Here is a 22,631-nt window from a genome sequence, read left to right as displayed (position 1 = left end):
TATAAATTTAAGTTATTAAAAAAAAAAAAAAAGATTATCAATATTAATTTTAGTATGTAAGTGACAATAGAATAGAGTAGTTACACTTATCTTTAAGTTTCAAAGAACACAACAAAAAAAAAAAATAGAAACTCAAGTAATATTGTACCAAAATCTCAAGAGTTTGAAAATACATATTTAATTCATTTATTTTAATTATTCATTTTTTTCATTTAACAATTGCATTAAATTATATAGTTGGAATATTCCAATTTTATGAAACTAAATAAATCTGTTTTAAACAAGATTGCAATTAAAACTAAATCTTGTAATAAAAAAAAAATAAAAAAATTAGTATACACCATATATTGATGAATCATACACATCAAAACAAAAATAAACTTTTTAAAACATAATATTATAAAAAACCACCACTATTTTGTTAATCTCTCTGTCGCTCGACACATTAGCACAAATTTGTTTTTGAATTCAATAAAAAAAATCTCATTAGTTTGAATTATTTTAAAACTTTCCACCTATTTAAACTTCTATATAAAGATTATAGTTATATATAAGGACATCAAAATGTTATCGTATAACAAATAGAGGATGGGATTAAGTAAGATAAAAAAGATTACTTAAAATCAATAAATCTCTTAATATATCTATAAAATATAACAATAAAAATTAATATATCAATGGTTTATTAAGAATTCAACCACAATTGGTTTGAGTTTAGATTTTTTAATTCACAAGATAAACAAATTAGAAAGTTACAAATAATTCTTTAAATAAGTTAGTTATTTTTTGAGATCTTTAAATATTTAGAGATATTTAAATTTAATTCGTTTTTTTGGTTAAAAAATAAAACGAGTGAATCCTCTTGTATTTAAATTGATTTTAACTATATATTGGTTTATTTAAGTATTTGTGAAATTTTTATCTAATAAAAAAGATACAATATTTTTATAAAATAGAATGGAAATCCTATCATCTCAAGAGAATGATATTGCAGTAATTGGAATTAGTTTAAGATTCCCCGGAAAAATAACAACACCTACTGATTTCTGGGAAGCACTCAAAAATTCATTTGATGGTGTAGTAAAAATACCTAGTGATAGATGGTCGGATTCGTTTCAAAAACACCAATTGGTATCAACAAAGAACGCAGGATTATTGGATTTTGATGAATGGAAAAAGTTTGATCCTCTATTCTTTGAAATATCGCCAAAGGATGCTGACTATATTGACCCTCAAGAGAGACTTCTCCTCACTCTAGTCTATGAAGCACTGGAAGATGCTCAAATTCCTTCAAATTCACTTAGATCCTCCAACACTGGAGTTTTTGTTGGTATGTCCAATAATGACTATCACCATCTCCAACTTGCATACCCAGATTTCGATACTTTACCAAAAGTATTGAGTAATGTGTTCACTCCATGTGTTATCGCCAATAGAGTTTCATATTGTTTTGATTTCAGAGGACCATCCATGACCGTCGATACTGCATGCTCATCTTCTTTGACAACGACAGACCTGGCAATTAAATATCTTCAGGATAATCAATGTGATATTGCTATATCTTGTGGAATCAATGCATTGTTTGATCCAGATACATCGAGAATGTATAGCAATATTGGAGTACTCGGTGATCATTGTAAGCCATTTGATGCCAATGCCAGTGGTTTTGTTAGAAGTGAAGGTTGTGGTGTAGTTATTTTGAAGAAATTAAGAAAAGCTGAGAGAGATGGAAATAGAATCTATTCTGTGATCAAAGGAATTGGAATTAATAATGATGGTCATTGTAATAAAGATACTTTATCAACTCCTTCAAGTGATATTCAGTATCAAAACATAAAACAAACTTTAGAAAAATCAAATATTGATCCATCTCAAATCTACTATGTCGAAGCCCATTCCACTGGAACAGTAGTTGGAGATCCAATTGAAATGAAGGCATTGATAGATATGTTTTCTGCCAACCATTCTCCAGAGAAACCATTAAAAGTAGGATCAGTTAAATCAAACTTGGGTCATCTTGAAAGTGCTTCCGGAATTGCTTCTATCATTAAGGTATCTTTGATGTTAAAAAATAGAATGTTAGTTCCAAGTATCAAATTATCACAATTGAACCCTAAAATTGCTTTTAAAGAATCAAATATGGAAGTAATTACTAAAAATGAAGAAATATCAAATGAACAATTAATTATAATGGGTGTAAATTCTTTTGGAATTGGAGGAACAAATGGACATATGATACTTCAAGAATATAAGAAAAAAGATTTTGAGTAAGTATAAAAGAGGATTATTTTAAAAAAATACTTTTATTAAATCGTTTTTAAAAAGAAAAAATAATGAAAATCTGAATGATAGTTATTTGATTCCTTTCAGTGCTAATTCTACTTCTTCCATTGACAAGTATTTTGATTTACTTCAAAACTATCAAGATAAAATAACCATAAAAGAATTTGCTCTAAATCAATCTTTAACTAAATCATTTCATTCAACCAGGAAGGTAGTTATCGCTAAAAATTGGGAAGAGTTAAATTCAAAGATTGTTGAATTTAATGGTCAAGTTCAATCAAAAGATACTTTTGAAAAGAAATTGGTTTATGTATTTTGTGGTCAAGGTCCTCAATGGAATAAAATGGGAATGAACCTATATGAGAATGAACCAGTTTTCAAATCAAATGTTGATAAGTTGGATAATTTATTAAAAGAATACTCTGGATATAGTATTGTTGAAAAGTTGAAATCCATTCCAGACGATTCTAATGAGATTCATAAACCAATAATTGCACAACCATCTCTATTTGTTTTCCAGGTTGCTTTATATGAACTCTATAAACACTGGGGTTTAACACCATCAATTGTACTAGGTCACAGGTATATATAATACTATTTTTTATTTTATTTTTTGAATCTATATTAATTATTTTATAGTTTTGGAGATATAACTTCTGCTTATATTTCAGGAAATTTAAATCTATCTGATGCTATTAAAGTTGTACACATTAGAGCATCACTTCAAAATGAGACAATTGGAACTGGAAGAATGCTTGTTGTGGCAATTAGTTCAGAGAAATATTGTTTGGAATTTCAACGACTATTCCCATCTCTTGAAATTGCTTGTTTTAATTCTTCTAATTCCATAGTAATCACAGGTGACAATAACAATCTTAAAGATTTTGCTGATCATTTGAAAAAGGAAAATATTTTCCACACTTTCCTTCGTACTCCCTGTTCATTCCACTCTTCCTATCAAGATATTATCAAAGAGAAGGTCATTAATCAAATGAATTCTTTAAATTCAAAATCATCAAATATTCCATGGTATTCGACAGTTACTGGAGATTTGAAATCCGATCCATTAGATTCACAATATGTTTTTGAAAATATAAGAAATCCAGTTTATTTCCAGAAAACTTTAGAATCACTTTATAGAGATTTGAAAGAAAATTTGAATGATTATGTCTTCCTTGAAATTTCGCCTCATCCAACTTTATGTAGCTTTATCACCCAAACAATTCCTAAATCCAAGGTTTTATCTCCAATTCAAAGAAAGAAAGATGAAACTTTATTATTTAAATCTTCGTTGGCATCTCTTCATTGTCTTGGAGTAAATATTAATTTTTCCTCTCAATTCTCACCTTCTGATATTTTAAATAGAAATTGGAGAGAACGAGTGGCAATTCTTCCAAGATACCAATGGGATACTGACTTGTATTGGAATGAATCAAATCAATCAAAATATAAAAGATTAATTGGTAAATCAACAACAATTCTTGGTCATAAATCTGTAACCAATGGTGAAAATTGTTATCAATCAGATATTGATATTCGAAGCCCAGTATTTGAATATCTCAAAGATCATCAAGTAAAGAATCAACCGATTCTCCCTGGTGCAGGATATATGGAAGCAATTATCGAAGCTCTTGAACATAATCAACAGGATATTCAAATTAACAAATTGGAATTCTTGAAACCTGTTTTCTTAAAACAAAGTTCTCAAAAAATAGTTACAAAAGTTGAAAAACTCTCGAAAAGTGAATATTCTTTTGAATTCTTCCACAAAAATGGTCAATTTTATGATTTGAAAGAAGATTGGAAAAAAACTGCAAAATCAAAAGTAACCCTTTTAAAAGGAATAAAATCTAGAACTATAGATTTATCATCTTTCAAAAGTCAATGTAATTTAACATCTTACACTCCAGAGGAGTTTTACAAGAAGACCCAGAGGTTTGGATTAAAATATGGACCACACTTTCAACATATCCAAAATATTTCAATTGGAAATATGATGGCATTTGGAGCTTTAAAGGTAAGGTCTTCTAATAGACCTTCAAAGATATTGAATGCTACTCTATTTGATAGTTGTGCTCATGGATTGTTTGCATTAATGGATGATAGAAGACAATTCATATATAAATCATTGGAAAATATGAAAATCAACTATCAAAATTATCAAGAATTAGAAAATAATCCCCCAGAGGAACTGTACCTTTTAGTAAGAATGACAGATTTCAATAACTATGAAAATATTGGAAATTGTTTACTTGTTAATCCAAAAGGACAAATTATTTTCGAAATCAAAAAATACATATTGGGATCATCTGAAAGAATGAAATTGAAAAAGATAAAATATCCAGAAAATGAACTTTTCGAGACATTTTATCAACCAAAAGAATCTCCAGTTTCTATTCCAAAAGATTTATTTTCTAACCAAAACAAATTGGATATCATTAAAGAAACTTCTGAATCACTAATGACTTCCATTTCAAAATCTATATCCCAAATGGAAGGAAAGAACATATTGAAAATTATGTGCCTTGGTTGTAGTGAATTATCTTCTCTTTTGATTCCTTTAATAGATAAAATGTTAGATACAATTGTTAAAGGAGTTGTAGAAATATTTTATACAATATCAGATGTTTCAGAAATACTTGTAAAGGAGAAAAAGGAAATATACCAATCATTAAAAATTCATCGAAATCTCAAAATTAATTTTACTTTAGTAGATTTTAGTCAGAATTTAGAAGAACAAGGTTTCTTACACTCCTCTTATGATCTGGTATTCTCCAATCCCACCATGCATAAAAATAATTATGAATCATCGCTTTTATTTACTTCTAAAATTCTATCACCAAAAGGAACCTTCATTTCTCTACAGTCAAACCCAGATTCTCTTTTAATAGATCAAAATATTGGAGATTTCAATAACTTGAAGAGTTTTGTAACAGGATCATATCAATTTACAAATATTAGAACTACTGATTCAGAAAATTATAATATGTTAATTTGTGAAAAAACTGAAATTGCATCTTTACCTATTAAAAATGTAGAACATCTTTCAGTTGTGATAGGTGACAATCAAAATGTTTCAAATGATCTTTTGTCATCATATACCAAGAATGAAATTAATTTTATTTTGGTAAATGAAATTCAATCAAAAAAAGATATCCTTAGAAATTCTACTCATATTCTATTTTTGACTTCGATGGAACAATTAACTATTGAGAATTATCAGCTCACCATTTATTCTTTAGTTCAAATATTACAAATGTTAATGGATAGAGAAAAACAACCTAGAATAACTGTAGTGGCAAAAGATAGTGAATCTTCAAACTACCTTTCAAACTCTATTGTAGGAATTTTGAATACAGCTTTTGTGGATCATAGAGAATTGGATGTGGTATTTTTCAATATAGATTCAAGTTTAAATAACGAATATTTAGAAAAAATAATGATTATTTCTCAAAATAAGGTAGAATTAGGTGAATATTCTTATGCAATAATGAACAACAAAGTTATGATAGCAAGAGAACTGAATATCGAAGATGAAGCATTTACATATTCAAAGGCATATGAAACAAACCCAGAGAATATTATTTCTGTTTCCAATATTAATCTAGATTATAAATTGAGAAATAGAAGAAATTTGAATTCCAAAGAGGTAGAAATAGAGGTGAAAGCAGTTGGTTTGAATTTCAAAGATTATCTTTTCCATCTTCAAATGCTTCCAGAGAAACAAATGAGCGGAGGTGATATTTATCATCCACCATTTGGTTTGGAATCATCAGGAGTTGTTTCAAGACTAGGAAAAGACGTAGACGATTTCAAAATTGGAGATGAAGTAATTGCGGTTCATTCTGTTCTTGGATTAGCTACCCATACAATTATGGAAAAAGATTTCTTTATTCCAAAGCCAAAAGAACTTTCGTTCAATGAATGTGCCTCAGTTAGTATAGTTTATGGCACAGTATATCACTCTTTGTTTGAAGTTTGTAAATTCAAACCAGATGAAACTATTTTGATTCATGGTGCTACCGGTGGTGTTGGTTTGGCAGCAATGAATGTTCTAAGAATGTTGAAATGCAAGAGAGTATATGCAACTGCTGGATCTCAAGAGAAGATAGATTATCTAAAATCAAACTATTCAGATATTTTGATCGATGTTTTCAATTCTTATTCAAATGAGTTTGCTGAGAGTATCAAAGAGCAATGTGATGGTGTAAATGTGCTGCTTAATACATTACCAATTGAATATATGGAGGAGAATTTCAGAGCTATGGCACCCTATGGAAGAATTGCTGATATTGTGGTTACACATATTGTAAACAACGATACTTTTGGTTATGGTCAATTTGATAACGATATTAATTATTGTTGTGTTGACTTACAGAAACTTTTTTGGAATCGAACTGAATATGGTAAAAACCTAATGATCACTATTTTTAATGACATCGCTAGTGGAAGACTTCAATTGACTCCTATCAAGGTATTTGATGTTACAGAGACAAAACAAGCCATTAAACATATTGCAGAAAGGAAGCAATTAGGAAAAGTTGTTATCGATTGTTCGAACTTCAATAAATCAATTATGCAGCCTCTGATTGAAAAGAAAATACCACTACCAAAGAAAGAGTTCAAGATGGATATTTCAAACACAATCATTGTTACAGGTCAAAATGGTTTAGCCCTAGAACTGATTCCATGGTTAGCTAAACACACCAATGCTTCTGATATAGTTGTACTCTCGAAATCAACATTGAACAACAGATTAAAGCTTATTATAAACTCGACAAAATCAACAAAGATTCATTTCTATCAAACTGACATCACAGACAATGAGCAGTTGAAATCAAGAATAGAATTGGCCATCAAGAATCTACCACCCATCGAAACGATAATCCATCTTGCAGTACTCTTTGAGGCAGTTCCTCTAAATGAACTAACACTTGAAAACATCAAGAGAGTTCATGATCCAAAGGTAATCGGTGCCTATAATCTTCATACTCTTTCTATTGATCTTTGTTTACCATTGAAACAATTCGTTTTGATGTCATCGATTTCTGGATACACTGGTGCGGCTTCACAGCCATCTTACAACTCTAGTTGTCTGGCTATCGACGGTTTGTGTAAATATAGAAATTCTCTTGGTTTGACATCAAAGGCAATAAGACTAGGTCCGATTCTCGGCGAGGGTATCGTTGCAGAATCTACAGGTCTCCAAGAGTATTTCGCTTCAAGAGGCATCTTTTCAATTCCACTAGCTACACTGTTTGGAGGTTTAGAATTGATTCTTTCACAACCACTCTATTGCAATCCAATTCTGAGTCAAGTAACTTCGAATCGAGCATACGAGATACACCAACACATCAAGCATCGCATCGATCATATGGTGTTTGGTGAGAAAGGCAACACCAAAAAATCGTTAGACAAAACTGCAGACCTTCTTGAATTGATATTGGATGGTATATCCAATCTCCTCTCCATTCCCAAAATCAAACTTCATGTTGAAACGCCACTGAAGAACTTTGGAGTCGATTCACTGATGACCGTACAAGTCAAATACTTTTTAGACAACAATTTCGGCATGGATGTTTTCACCATTTCACAAATACCCAATTTAACCATCAACACAATGCACACAGCCTATCTAAGTCGTAGAAACAAAAAATCTTCTAATTAATTCTCCTTTTTTTTATTGAACAATAAAGTTTCATTTGATAAATCTTAATATTTTAATTACCAATTTTTTTAGATACCTCTGTTTCCACTAAAAAAAAAAAAAAAATTTAAAAAAAAACCGTTAAAATTTTACCTTTTTTATTATTTTTCATTTTAATTTTTTTGAACAGATTTATAATATTATTTTTTAAGATTTATCATATTCTTTTTTATTTATTTATTTATTTATTTTAAAAATATAATTCTTTATTATATAGAGAGATATATATATAGATATAGGAAAGAAATTATAAAATGTCAAGTCTTGAAGAGAAAAAGAGAAAACTAGCAGAGTTGGCCGCAAAGAAAAAGGCACAGACCACCGCCACCGAAGTGGCTCTGGCAAAGGCCAACCCCGGCATGAAAAAGCAAGCACCAAAGTCTGGCAGCTCGAAACCACCTGCCGGAAGAGTTACTTCAATCTCTTTGTCATCAAAGAAGGCAAGACAAGAAGATGAGGAAGAGGAGAACAGCGATCAAGACAGCTACGATGAAGGCGACGGTTTCGTCGTGCCAGACGACAGCAGCGAGGAAGACGGTTCAGAGAGTGACGAAGATTACAGTCCATCGGATGATTCCTCCGAAGACGAAAAGAGAAAGAAGAAGAAATCAAGAACATCGTCATCCTCATCGAAATCATCCTCTTCAAAATCAACACCATCGAAATCATCATCATCATCTAAACCATCGTCATCTTCTTCAAAATCATCATCATCTGTATCATCTTCAAAATCATCATCTTCAAAGAGAAGAAAGGACGACGATGGTTCGGGTGAGAGTGACGATGACTCTGGCGGAGAATTAGTTTATCCATTCAAAGATATGCCAACATCAAGAACCAGACCCAAGGCATTCATTGCTTTCCCAGCACGTTTGGACGGTGATGACGACGACGATGATGACGATGATGCTAGCGATGACAGTGATAATTAAACAAATAGAAAAAAATAATACAAAACAAACAAAAAACATTATAAATAACTTTAATCCATTTTAGTTGTAAATATATTTAATTTTTTAAAAAAAAAAAAAACAACAAACAAATTTAATCTAATTTTTGAAATGAATCATAATTGTGATGCAACTGGGTCTTTTTTTGATGGGTTGTTGTTTCATCAGCCTTTTTTAGTTGGTTGTCTGTCGGCTCGTCTTATTTAAATTTAATTTTTACAATAAAAAATATTATTCTTTTTTTTTTTTTATATTATATATTAGTTTTATTTATATGTATTTATTTATATATATTAAAATTTAATGGATTTAAAAACAGCTTAATAATTTATATGTATATAATTTAATAATTTAGGGATGGAGTTAAAAATTCTTTAACTAAATCTTTACATGATGGACATCGTTTTTTTTTTTTTTTTAATTGTAAGTAAAATGAAGTGAAGTGCACAAATAAAAAAAACAAAAGATGATATAATTACCTAACAAATTTATCTGGAGAATGACGAATTAGCATAGAGGCACAAGAATCACAACAGGAATGATAACATGGTACTAGTAGTTTAGATTTTGGTCCGATTGAACAAAATTCACAAACATCTTGTTTAATAAGTTCTATATTATTATTGGTTGGCAAATGATTTATACTATTGATCGAACTACTATTTAAATTACTATTATTACTATTGATATTATTGCTATTATTATTGTTGTTGTTTCTGGTGATAACACCTCCCCAGGAACTGTTGGCGGAAACCAAACTTCTTGGCGAGTTTTGTGTTTGCTGTTGTATTTTGTTGTTGCTAGCTATATTACTCAAGTTAACATTTAAATGTGGTTGGCTAAGCACCGGCGAAGTGTTGTTGCTACCGCCACTGTTGTTCAACTCCTGTTGGCTCGAGGTTCTCTCCGATCCGAAAGGTGGCTGTGGTTTACCATAGTTTACACGAACGATTGTATCACCGAGCTTCTTGCCATTCAGTGCTTGCAGAGCGACCGTTGCGTTGGGAATATTCATAAAGTTGACAAATGCACACGCCTTCTTACGAAGGATACGCACCGACTCAATCTCACCGTACTTCTCGCATTCCTTACGAATCTCCTTCTCTGGCAGATTGTCACTGACGTTGCCAATGTAGATGGCACGTGACAAAGAGTTCAAAGTCTCTGGTGTGGTGATAAGAGTGGTACCGGTGGTTCCATTGGGGAACATCTCGTCCGACTTTGGATGACGGAAGTTTACAACGATAAACTGTGATCCGAGAACCTGGTTGTGCATGTTACGCTTGGCATTGGCGGCGTTGATAGCATCCTTGAAATTTACAAATGCACAGAAACGGTCGTGGAGAATACGAACAGACTCCAACTCACCATAGACACCGAATTCAGACTTGAGCTCCTCCTCAGAGACATCCATACCTATATTACCAACCCAGAGTATACGACTTGGTTGTTCGTCACTGTTACCCTCCATGATTGGGTCGACACCACTTGAGCTTAGATTTTGGAACTCAAACCATGAGAGTTTGACTTTACTTTCTTGGGCGGCTAAACTATCGACGGCTGTTGCTTTGGCTTCTTTTTTCTTTTTAAGCTTTTCCTCTTTAAGCTTCTCCTGTGAGGCAGACAATGGATTTTTGGTATCTCCAGTGACCTTCTTTGCTTCTTTGTTTGCATTTAAAGTTGGGAAGTTTGCATCATCCAATAGAGCAGTTGGTGAAGATGGTTGTTGTTGTTGTTGTTGTTGCTGCTGTTGTTGTTGTTGTTGTTGATGTTGTTGTTGTTGTTGCTGTTGTTGTAATAGCAATTGTTGTTGTAGTTGTTGTAATTGTTGCTGCTGTTGTTGTAATTGTATTTGTTGTGGAATGTTTTGTGATGATTGTAATGATGGTGTAGTTGGTTGTGGTTGTGGGATCAATGGATTTACACTAACTTGTTGTTGTACCATTCTAGCTTGTTGGGATTGCTGAAGTGGTGTTGATATATTTGAATTGGATGTATTTAAGAGAGGAGACATTGGATTTGATTGTACAGGTGGATTTAAAAGATCGCTAGAGGTTAGAGATTTTGAAAGTGACTGTTGTTGCAATGTTGGTGAGAGTCCAGACATTCCCGGTGTGGATTGACGGAGTGTTTGTATTTTTGATTGTGAAAGTGAAAGTGGGTTTTGTTGTTGTTGCTGTTGTTGTTGTTGTTGTGATGGTGGTAGTTGTTGTGATTGTTGAGGTGGTTGGAAGAATTGTGGTTGTGGGAATGAAGGAATACCAAAGTCAAAGGAGCTACTAAACTTTTCCATAAAGTCATTGGATGCTAGCGATGGCATAATCTGGGAGATCGAAAAGAGTTGGCTGAGATTCGATGGTGATATTGGGCGCATACTGAGTGATGGCGATTGATTTGGTTGCATTCCATTGGAGCCACTCATATGACTATTATTTGAACTATTAATATTATTGGTATTTACAGAGTTGTGATTACTATTATTGCTATTTGTACCGTTGGTACTACTATTTAACTTTATATTACTATTGCTATTACTATTATTTGGTTGCTGTCCGTTTGGAATAGAATTAAAATTTGAATATGGATCGTGGGAACTTAAATTTATGCCATTCATTCCACCAACCAGACCATTCATCGAATTAATCATGCCATTGCTTTGATTTAAATAAGATTTACTATTATTATTGTTGTTTTGATTTTGTTGTTGTTGTTGTTGGAAATTTAGATGACCATTTCCATTCTCTTCCATCTTGAGGAACGAGAATCTGTCCAAAACCAAATCATTCTTGTGTACACCACCAGCACCACCACCATTTAATAAAATATCAGATCCATCGTTCAATTCAGATTGATAGTGAAGCTTTTTCAGGTGTTGAAGTTGTTGCATCTGTTGTTGCTGCTGTTGTGCTTGTTGTTGCATGAGCAGTTGTTGTTGATATCCAATATATTGTTGTTGTTGTTGCTGTTGTTGTGCTTGTTGCTGTTGTAATAATTTATTTCTATAGTCGAGCGAGTCGATTGGGTTCATCATATTATTTTGCATCGATGGCTGGGGCATGCCATTGGAGTATCTCAAATTTCCATTGACCTGTTGTTGCATATTCATGTTGCCACCAACGACACCATTTGCATTCCAGTTGTTTGAAAAGTTGGAACCACCATTCATATGATGTGGATTCCTTTCATGTAAAGGAAAAGACATCATGTGTTGGTTGGATTAAAAATATATATATATATACTATATATAAAAATAAATATAATTATTCTATTGTTATTATTATTTTGTTGCTTGTTGTTGTGTTGCTGATCTTTTATAACTATTTTTGTTACTACAACAAATTAGTATTATTATTATTTTAATACACAATATTCAAATGTCCGCGCGTCTTTCTCTTTCCTCCTACTTCTATCAATCTATTGTTTGATCAATTACTGTTAACTCTAAAGAAGTCAAGATTTGGGAGAGTGTTAGTGAGCTTTTTTTTTTAAAAAAAAAAACAATTTAATATATTAAAAAAAACCAACAGTGATATTGATTATTATTAGCTTATTAAAAGTGAGGTGATTGTAAAAAATAAAAATTTAATTAATTAAATTTAATCATATACCCCGACAACTGTTAAGAGGTGAAGGATTCTGACAGTGATGATAAAAATGATGATGATGATGATAATTTAATGTTAAGCATATAAAAAAGGAGTCAAATCACATGTGATTTTGTGTTGAGTATTTAGTGAGAATGATAAGATAATGGGATTACCTTTGGTTAGATATGAAAAGAGGAAGTTGAAAACAAAAGAAACTTTGGAGGTTAACCAAATTTGAATTATAAGTGGGTGAGGGAAGAAAAAAGGAAATAAATTTAATATATTAGAGGGGTTTTTGTTTGAAATAAAACTGCTATTGTGTAATATTATTATCCTTAGATTACCAATTAAATTATTATATGTATCTATGTTGTGTATGTGTATATTTATATATATATATTATATTTATATATTTAAATAATCTATTATTATTATTTTTGTTATAAAAAAACAATTATTATTTCTATACTATAGAGTAACTGCTGTTGCTATTACTTTTGCATGTGATGAAAAATAAAATATTGGCTATGTGTTTGTGTGAGGTTTTGTGTTGTGTTGTGTTGTAAAGTGTGTTTATATATTGTTGTTTTTGTCTATTGTTGTTTTTTGAGTTTGAGTGAATTAAAAATAAATGGTTTTTCAATATGAATTAATATTGAAAAAAGAAAAGAAAAAAAGAAAAGGTTAAGAAGAAGAGAGTGTTTGTGTTTTTAGTAAGAATACACAACTAAATCTATTTTGTTGACAGTAGCTACAGTAATATAGCGTAGTGCACAGTGTGACACTCACTAACAGGAGGGAGTGTTTGATGAAATTTAACAACTCAAAAAAAAAGAGTTAGAGAGAAAGAAGAGGTAGAGCAGTGTGTAATGCATTACATTTGGAAATTAATTTTCATATTCCACCTCCGAATTTTGAAAGTAGATTAAAATTAAATAACACATAGTAGTAGTGGTTGCCAATAAAACACTTATATTTATAACATGTTAAGTTGATATCACACACTCACACACACACATTTAATATTGATGAGTGGATATCATGATTCCAACACAGTTATATTTTCAATTATTAATGAAGAGTTGAATGAAGTAATGTAGTAGGATGATAGGTGAAGAACAAGTTTTATAAAAAGACTGACAATAATAATAATTAAAGAGGTACCCCCACTTGAAACCCACCAATATAAATTTTAACCCCACCACAAATCAAATTAAACCGGTGTGTGCTTTTTATGATCAATAATAATGTTGTTTTGGTTGGTTATTTGATGATATTTTTAGTAATGATTTTAATTTGTTTTTTTTTTTATTACCAACAAAAAAGAGTAAGAATATTCTTAAATCTTAACTTTAATTTGAAAAAAAAAAACAAAAGCCAATAATAAAAATTATTATTTTGTTATATGTTTGGTGAGTGATTGATGATACAATGCTTAATTTATATAAATGAGTGATTATAATTGGATTGGGAAATTAAAGAAATAATCATTGTGCACATTGTAATATTTAAATCTGATTCTTATTGACCAATAACAATATTGTTTCGATTATCGTTGAGTGTCGATAATATTTATATATTATTTCTGAAGATATAATTGATTTTTACAGTTTGAGTTGATGTGTCAACAATGACAATATTCTACTAAAGTATACAGAAATGATGTTTTATATATGTTTTAAATAAATAATGATTGATTTGAATGTTATATTTTTTTTGTTTTCTAAATTAAATTTATATTAAAGACAGGCAACAGCTGATTTTGTAAAGTTGGGAAGTTGGATTTAAATTTATCCACACCCATCATCAATCATTTTGATGAACATGATCACACTTTTAAAAATTTTAGCGCCAAAAACTTTTTTGTTGAAATCAACTGATTGTGGGGTGTTTGAAATGATATTTTCACAGGTGCATTTTTGCTTTGATACACCGTGTTGGAACACCGATTTTGATTTTAAATTAAATTTAATTTATCTTTTTAATATAAAGTTGTTGTCAAATTGGGGAAACAAAACTTTGTTATATGATATATGTTGACAACAAAATAATAAATAAAACATTATTTCAAAACAAATAAAACAATATTTACATTGAAAAAAGAATTTGTACAAAATTTGATATAGATACACCGGACTTTGAGACTTTATAGGTGTTCTGTGAAGCAAGCAAATTTGAAAAAAAAAGTGGAGGTTGAAAATTTTAAAAAAATGAAAAAAAAAAAAACAAAAGTGGGAGGAACCAACCAAAATTGGAGATTTGATAATATGAGAAGAAAATTGTAAGAAATAATTTCCAAAAAAAAAAAAAAAAGACAAAAGCAAAATCAAAGAGACTCTCCTCATCTACAACATTTAATAATAATAATTGTTGTTATTGTCACCATTTTAATGTTTGATGTAATGATGATTTTAGAATGATCTACAATTGTATGAACTACTATGTTCAGTCTGAGTTCTTATATGAGTGACTTGAAATCTGCTTTCAACAACAATAAATGTTTGATTAACTACTACCACCACTACTACAAGATTTAAAATCAACATTACTAATGATTGCAGACACTTGTGTTTTTGAAACATGATTTGATTGATACGCAATGACACTGGTAACCAGAGTAAGCAAAGTCTACAAAACAACTACATCAAAAAACATGCAACATTCTGAAGAGGTAAAAGAGGCCCTACCTGAAAAAAAAAAAAGGTTTGTTGTTGTTCCAAATCTTTTGCAATTAATTGTCTGTTGTTTGTTTTTTTTTTTTTTTTTATAATGAATAAATATTATATATATAAATAAATTGAATTTTTAAGTTATTGTTATTGTTGTTATTCTATTCTATACAAATCTAAGTTGAGCTTTGCTGTTATCTTTTTTGCTGTTTTTATTTGTTTTATTTTTTATTATTATGTTGTGTTGTTGTTAGCTGTGTTGTGTGTTAATATTATTGTTATTGTTAATTATCTATATTATTATTATTAATTTTTTATTGTTTAGTTTTTTTTTAAAGATTATTTAATAATTTATTTAAAGAAATTGGGGTTTAATTTTGCAAAAAACAAAAAAATCAAATTAAATTCAAATAAATTTTGAATGAACAAAAAAGGTTTAAAATTTTTATAACGGTGATTTTCACCCCCATTAATGATTTGAATTAATAAACAAAAAAAAAAAAAACCCCACCACACCATCTATCTCAGTGGGTTTCAATCAGATTCAAAAAAAAAAAAAAAAAAAAAAAAAATTAATTAATTGAATTTCTTTTTTACAAAACAAGTAAATTTTTTGATTTATTTGATATAAGGTTTTTTTTTGTTTTTTAAACACACACATGTTCATTCATTAATTAATTATCATTATCTGCCTCTTCAACATCGAATGAATTTTCGTGATCTTCATCATCATCGTAGTGCGATTCGTTAAAGTCATCTTCGTCGTCACCCATATTCTCTTCTTCCTCATCGAGATCGCTCTGTTCCTGATCGGATTCGAATTCGTCGAGTTGTCCTTCGATCTCGCTGTCTCGTTCCTCGTCGAGGATGTCGTAGGCGTCTTGTTCGAGCTGCTCGTTGGTCTTGAGTGTCGGAAAGTGCATATCCATGTGCATATTGATGTCGGTGTGATGCATTTCACTCTCTGTATCGGTGTCGTTAACTGTTGCTGTTGCTGCTGCCGCTGTTGTTGTTGTTGACGTCTCCTCCCTTCTTGTACTAAGCACTATTTGTTGTAATTGTGATTGTGATTGTGGTGGTGGTGATGGTGAAGGTGAAGGTGGTGAACCAATACCACTTCCACTTTGCATGAATTGTGACATTTCATCTTCATGGTAGAGACTTTCCTCGTCGTCCGTCACTGCTGACTGAGTTTGTTGCGACTGTTGTCTCTGTTGTTTTTGAGATTTCTTTGATTTCTGACTTGCTTTGCCTTTCTTTGGTGTCGTTGACTTGCTGCCGCTGTTGGATCGGGCGCGCGTACTTCCACTGGAACCAGTATTCTTTGGTTGAATACCACATCTTAGTTTCATCTCATTCGTAATCAACCTTAAATCATTCTCTGTAAACCATCCAGATTTTGCCTGTGTTAACATGTTACATATTTATGTTAAGATATGTATGCTTTGAATATGAAATGATATGATATATATAATACATACTGTACAATAGGGTGATGGTGTCAATGATTCACAAAGTGTCTTTAGCTTGGGCACTTCGAAATCACAGAGTTGATAGTATCTAGATTGTGTCGGTATCTCTTTGAATGTGTAGTCAAAGATGGGTGGCGAGTAGCCTTCGAGCAGTGGCGTTCCCGATGATTCCATGTTCTGGTAGTTAAAGGTGTTGAGTTTGGTTGCACCACGTCGCGGTGTGACGAATGTTCGACGAATCTTGGAGTTGTTTGCCTCCTTGTCGAGACGAAAGTCTACGCCTTGATACATTCTCGCTTCTTGATCGACGCGCGGATCGTACCCGTATCGGAGATAGCACAGACGCCACGGACCATTGACAAAGCTGTATGCGACGAATGGCATCAGAATCTTGAGGTAGCGTAGCGATCCACCGCGTTTCTGGTAGTAGTCTTTGAGAGGCACCGATGCCCAGCACGGCCGCTCCTCAAACAGCTGCTGAAGCACACGATGTGATACCAACATCGATTGTACCGTCTTTATCGAGTCGATTGTCTTCTTGGCGGTTGGCAGCGGATCTGTCGATTCGAACCTGCACACTTGGATCGATGCAAAAGTCGAAGGTTTCGTTCCGATTGTGAATTGATGTGTCTCTGGTATGAAAGTAGCCAGAGGATTCGTCTTGAAATAATAGGGTTGCGGATGATCTATTCTCGAGAATATCGTTGGTAACACATTGAGTTCTTCATCTTTCACCTCGAAATACTGCTCTGCTTCTCTCTTTTCCTCTGGCCGAACAATATATTGAAAATCAGACATTCCATCGAATTTAATTGTACTTGGTATAATAGCTATAATATCTGCGCTAAATGATTGTTGTTGTTGTTGTTCTGTAGATTTTTGTTGTTGTGAAGATTGTTGTTGTTGTGGTTGTCTATGTTGTTGTTGTTGTTGTTGCTGCTTTTGTTGTTTTTTACTTATAGGTGTAGATGTTTGTGAAGATAATATTGGTGAAGATGTGTTTGGTGTTGTAGATGTCGATGTTGATGTTGATGCTGTTTGTTGTTGATTATTATTCTTTCTTATGCGAAGTAACATATTACAGGTGGGTAGTTTATCACCGAATGCGGGGCGACAATTTGGGTTGTTTGGACGGTGTTTGAATTGAAGATATTCAGCTTCACTCGATTTGAATACTTTTGTGATTTGTGAAAGACCACCTACTGCTTCGAGTGCACGGTCGTCGTTCACCACATTCGCAGGCATGTTGATACCGTAGTAGATGTTCTTCGGTACGATATGCTTGGGTGCTCTCTGATAGTCTAGTGTCGGCGCTTGTTTAGCATGCTGTTTCTTTATGCTCTGTTTGATCGATTGAATATTCATCTGCACCTCAACGTCATCACCGAATTGCTTACGATCTGACGATGATGATGATGACGATGATGATTCATTGTTGTTTCCACTACCGCCGCCGCCACCAACGCCAGAACCAGGTGGTGGCGAACCCATTCCCATCGACGTCGATGTATCTCTTTCTTTATTTACTATCTCCTTTTCGAATCTCATCTTCAAGAGCTCCAATCTAGATCGATCGCTATCGTTCAGTCCACTGGGACTGGTGTTTGTAGTTGTAGTTGTTGTCGTTGTCGTAGTGATCGTAGTTGTTGTATTGTCATTCTCATCGACTTTTGTTGATTGCTCCACTACCTCCTGAACATCTTTCATCTCAACATCATTGTTGCTATTGGTTGTTTGTACATTTTTCGATTGATCATTGTTTTCTTTATCTTTTTTATTGATCATATTCAAAGTTGTTAACAGTCATATATTTATAAATTGATTGATTGAGAATTAAAAAAAAAAAAAAAAAACAAATGAACTTCAATTTTCTTTTTGGTGAAAATTTAAAAATAATTTTAATAAATTAATTTTAACGATTTAAATAAAATAAAATAAAATTTATTTAATAATAATAATAATAATAGGAATTCTAAAGGTTTAATCTTTCAGAATTAAATCTATACATAATTGTAGTAGTAGGGGAAAAATGATTTTTTTTTTTTTGGTTTTTTTTTTTTAATCAATCCATTGACTTAACAACCGCAGTGATTATGACAGATAACATTTCCATGGCAATCAATATATCCGAGATAGATGAGATCGTTGACGGTATCAACCCAATCTGGAACTCCAATAGTGGCGGCTTTATTTCCACCTTGTCTTGATCCAGCACCACCTTGAGCATTAACAGTGATATTGGTGATTGATGAAGTGGAGGCTGTTAAATTGGCAAGTGATTCTAAATAATTAAAAAAGAAAAATTAGTATTTAGAATAAATATTCTTATTTTTAGTATTTTTTTTAGTTAATACCTACTGTATAACATTTTAAAATTTCTTGAAGTAATTAACTTTTTAGTTTAGTTTTTAAGATACTTATTTGTTTGTTGATGAAAAAGTAGTATCAAGTTACTCGGTATTTATAGAAATCCTGTCCCTTAGTAAATTTCGAAATTGAACGATCAAACTTCTCTGTTCCAAGTTTAGAACCTATTCTAGATATCGCTATCATAAAACATATGTATCTAAAAAAGAAACATTTTTAATTGTCCTTTTTACAAAAAGAATGTCCAACTGATTGTTAGAAGGTTTATTTTTAGTAGATCATTAAAATTAGTAATTAATTTATATTTAGTAAAAATGAAAATATACTTAAATGTTAGTTATATTGTCTTTGTTTAATAGGGATAATCGATAATCGGTGTGTCCCTATCTGATTTGAAAAGTATATATTTTAATTTATCTATATCAAAAGATCACAGTATTTCGAATCCAATAAAAATATAAAAAAAAAACCAATGATCTTACCTTACTCTTATCAGACTGTCTGTTTGATTTACCATAAAACTAGAATAACCTATCACCCACCAACCAACACAAAATAAAGAAGAAAAATGATTTATCGCCCACCAAATCAAATTGAAATTAATTTTAATTGGTATGATTTCACCCAACAACAAATATTTGATCGTTTATCAACGAGTACTCATTGGTTGGAAGACATGTCTATCAAATGTGTTTTATCATGGAATGGTAGAACATCGAATATATGTTGCGATGAATCAAGATAATTGCAAGTTGGTGTTAAAGTTATATCGATTTAATTTCAATTCAATTTTGATTGACAATATAGTGTAAAGAGATACTCTACCAATAAAATTGTTCAATCAAACTATATTATTTTCTATATCATTATTTTATTTTATTATTATTATTTTAATTACATGGTTTGGTTTTTATTTATTGTGATTAATTTAATATAATTTGAAATTGAAATTGAATTGAATTGTTTTGTATAATTATTACATATGTGATTGTGATTATTTTAATAAATTAGATAAATAAATTTAATTGTTGTTGTTTGAGAAATGATTATAATATTATTGTAACACTTGATTAGTTTGATTTGAATAAATAATACAGTCATGTCAACATAACTATCTGTTTGTTGGTGAGAATGACCGGAATCATTGGTGTTCTTTTCTTTTTGTTTTTTTTTTTTTTAAAATTGATGAGTGTTCATATACTTCTTGAATTGTGCTTCAATTTCTTTAGGAACTTCTGGATCTTCAATGGTTGGTGGTACTCCATAGTGCTCATGTCCGTTGGAAATTGCTTTCAGAATGTTTCTTACGATCTTACCGGATCTGGTTTTAGGCAATCTGCTGACTGGCATCACTCGTTTGAATGTTGCAACGGCACCGATCTTGTCTCTCACCATTTTGATGAGTTGTGCCTCTGTCTCTGGTGTGAACAATTTGCCTTCTTTCATTACAACGAAACCAAATGGAATCTCTCCCTTGATTTCATCGTGGGCACCGATGACAGCGCACTCTACAATATCGGGATGCGAATAGAGAATCTCTTCAATTGCCGATGTCGACATTCTATGTCCACTGGTATTGATAACATCGTCAACACGTGTCATAATATAGAAATATCCGTCGTCGTCTTGATAGCCGGCGTCGCCAGTTCTGTAGTATCCGGTGTATCCGGCGTAATACGATTTTCTGAAACCGTCGTCGTTCTTGTAGAGCTTTGTGCAGTAGCCAGGAGGAAGTGGAAGTGTCGCCAGTATTTCACCCATGACACCGGTATCAAGTTTATTGTTATCAGGACCGACCACATGCAAGTCGGCGCCCGGAGCAGGCATTCCAGCCGATCCATATCGAATAGGAATTGCACCGCGCGCATTGGTTATCATCGGCCAACCACTCTCTGTTTGCCAATACGAATCGAAAATACCGTGCTGCTTACCAGTGGCATCAGCCAAGTATTTTAGTGTGGTTGGATCTCCTCTTTCACCACCAAGCCACACCGACTCCAGCTTGGAAAGATCGTATTTCTTTGGAAGCAAACCTTGTGGATCGTCACGCTGTATCGCTCTGGCAGCGGTGGGAGCAGTGAACAACGCTTTAACTCTATGCTTTTCAGAGAGTCGCCACAAAACACCTGCATCCGGTATCACAGGTTTTCCTTCGTAGGACAACGCTGTCATTCCACTGAGCAACGGTCCGTATGTCACCAGAGTATGCGCTACAACCCACCCAATGTCACTAGTAGTAAAGAACACATCCCCCTTCTCGCAATTGAAAATGTTGTTCATTGTGTGCGCCAGCGCTACAGCGTAACCACCGGTTTCTCTAACAATACCCTTTGGACTACCGGTCGTACCCGAAGTATACAACAAATAAAGCGGATGTTTTGAGTCGACCTCAACATAATCTCTCATTGGCTGAACCTTACGAATCAAATCCGACCAATAGAGACAACCGTCCAGCTTTGGTATCACCGGAAGATCCTTTGGAACCAAATCTTTTCTCTCGTAGATAATAACAGACTCTGGTTTATGTTTACTGATCTCAAGAGCATCCTTTAGCAGCGGAGTATATGCAATGGTGCGCAACGCCTCAACACCAAAGTCGGCAGAGATTACCACCTTTGCTTGGCAATGCTCGATACGCGCTGCCAACTGTGGCGCTGCGAAACCACCGAAAACCACCGAGTGAATCGCACCTATTCTTGCACATGCCAACATTGCCATCGACGCTTCCGGCATCGTAGGCATATAGATTACAACACGATCGCCTTGTTGCACGCCAAGATTCAGCAGTGCCTGAGCGACCAGACAGACTTGCTCGTGCAACTCTCTATAGGTGTATTTCAAGGTGGTACCATACAACGGTGTCTCATGTATAAATGCAAGACGATCGCGTGACTCTGGATCCACCAAGTGTCTATCCAATGCATTATAACACATATTCAGCTTTCCACCGTCGAACCAATTCGGACTCTCTGGTGTGCCAGTTAAAACATCATCATATTTCTTATTCCTAAAAATAAATATCAAATCATATCATATCAAATCAATTCAATTCAATTTAATTTATTAATAACTCTATCAAATCAAATCAATTCAATTATATACATACCAAGTTATTTTAGATGCTTTTTCATCCCAATATTTCTTTTTATTTACAACAGCTTCATTATATTCATCTTTATATTCTCTAAATTTCTGATCATTTGACTTTGTTGTTGTTGCAGTAATATAATTTCTATATCCAACTCCAAAAAAATTAGAAGTATTACCAATAACTCTCGACCTAACAATACATAATGATTTAGCTTTGTACATCTTACTAAAAAAAAAAAACAATAATATAAAAATAAAACTGTTTATTGGGGATAAATAAATATTTAATTTGCACTTAAACCATTTGAGAAAAGTGGTGGTTATGCAAAAAAAGTTTATTCATAACTTCAATTACAACGATTTTTATAATTTTCATTATCATTATTATTGTTTTATTAATAAATCTAATAGAGATAAATCTATTATAATTAATGATATTTTATAAATAAGAAATATGTATATTGTGTTTACTCTTTATATATAAGTTTGAAAAAGTTGATGATCTA

The 22,631-nt window shown here is 32.2% G+C and overlaps 6 protein-coding genes across 6 annotated transcripts; 3 read left to right on the top strand and 3 right to left on the bottom strand.

Annotated features, from left to right (window-relative positions):
* Positions 1–957: 957 nt before the first annotated feature.
* On the top strand, positions 958–7,671 carry PPL_04374 (polyketide synthase; the record flags this gene model as incomplete). Its single annotated transcript, XM_020575277.1, has 5 exons — positions 958–2,267; positions 2,371–2,865; positions 2,923–6,112; positions 6,185–7,494; positions 7,533–7,671. 5 exons carry the CDS (start codon positions 958–960, stop codon positions 7,669–7,671), a joined length of 6,444 nt encoding a protein of 2,147 aa, XP_020434797.1.
* A 573-nt stretch (positions 7,672–8,244) lies between these two features.
* On the top strand, positions 8,245–8,922 carry PPL_04373 (uncharacterized protein; the record flags this gene model as incomplete). The annotated part of the gene is made up of 1 exon (XM_020575276.1): positions 8,245–8,922. The coding sequence occupies one exon, from the start codon at positions 8,245–8,247 to the stop codon at positions 8,920–8,922; it is 678 nt and encodes a 225-aa protein (XP_020434796.1).
* A 182-nt stretch (positions 8,923–9,104) lies between these two features.
* Positions 9,105–12,142, bottom strand: PPL_04372 (uncharacterized protein; the record flags this gene model as incomplete). Its single annotated transcript, XM_020575275.1, has 2 exons — positions 9,105–9,138; positions 9,420–12,142. 2 exons carry the CDS (start codon positions 12,140–12,142, stop codon positions 9,105–9,107), a joined length of 2,757 nt encoding a protein of 918 aa, XP_020434795.1.
* A 3,728-nt stretch (positions 12,143–15,870) lies between these two features.
* Positions 15,871–19,036, bottom strand: gtf3c5 (transcription factor IIIC-epsilon subunit; the record flags this gene model as incomplete). The annotated part of the gene is made up of 4 exons (XM_020575274.1): positions 15,871–16,599; positions 16,678–18,437; positions 18,767–18,949; positions 19,027–19,036. 4 exons carry the CDS (start codon positions 19,034–19,036, stop codon positions 15,871–15,873), a joined length of 2,682 nt encoding a protein of 893 aa, XP_020434794.1.
* A 567-nt stretch (positions 19,037–19,603) lies between these two features.
* PPL_04370 (uncharacterized protein) lies at positions 19,604–19,780 on the top strand (the record flags this gene model as incomplete). The annotated part of the gene is made up of 1 exon (XM_020575273.1): positions 19,604–19,780. The coding sequence occupies one exon, from the start codon at positions 19,604–19,606 to the stop codon at positions 19,778–19,780; it is 177 nt and encodes a 58-aa protein (XP_020434793.1).
* Positions 19,781–20,211: 431 nt separating this feature from the next.
* On the bottom strand, positions 20,212–22,507 carry aslB (putative acyl-CoA synthetase; the record flags this gene model as incomplete). The annotated part of the gene is made up of 3 exons (XM_020575272.1): positions 20,212–22,042; positions 22,142–22,347; positions 22,481–22,507. The coding sequence occupies 3 exons, from the start codon at positions 22,505–22,507 to the stop codon at positions 20,212–20,214; spliced, it is 2,064 nt and encodes a 687-aa protein (XP_020434792.1).
* Positions 22,508–22,631: the final 124 nt, after the last annotated feature.

This window comes from Heterostelium album, assembly GCF_000004825.1.
Source record: "Heterostelium album PN500 unplaced genomic scaffold PPL_contig9, whole genome shotgun sequence".
Classification (NCBI taxonomy): Eukaryota; Evosea; class Eumycetozoa; order Acytosteliales; family Acytosteliaceae; genus Heterostelium; species Heterostelium album.
This window is presented reverse-complemented; position numbering and strand designations above follow the sequence as displayed.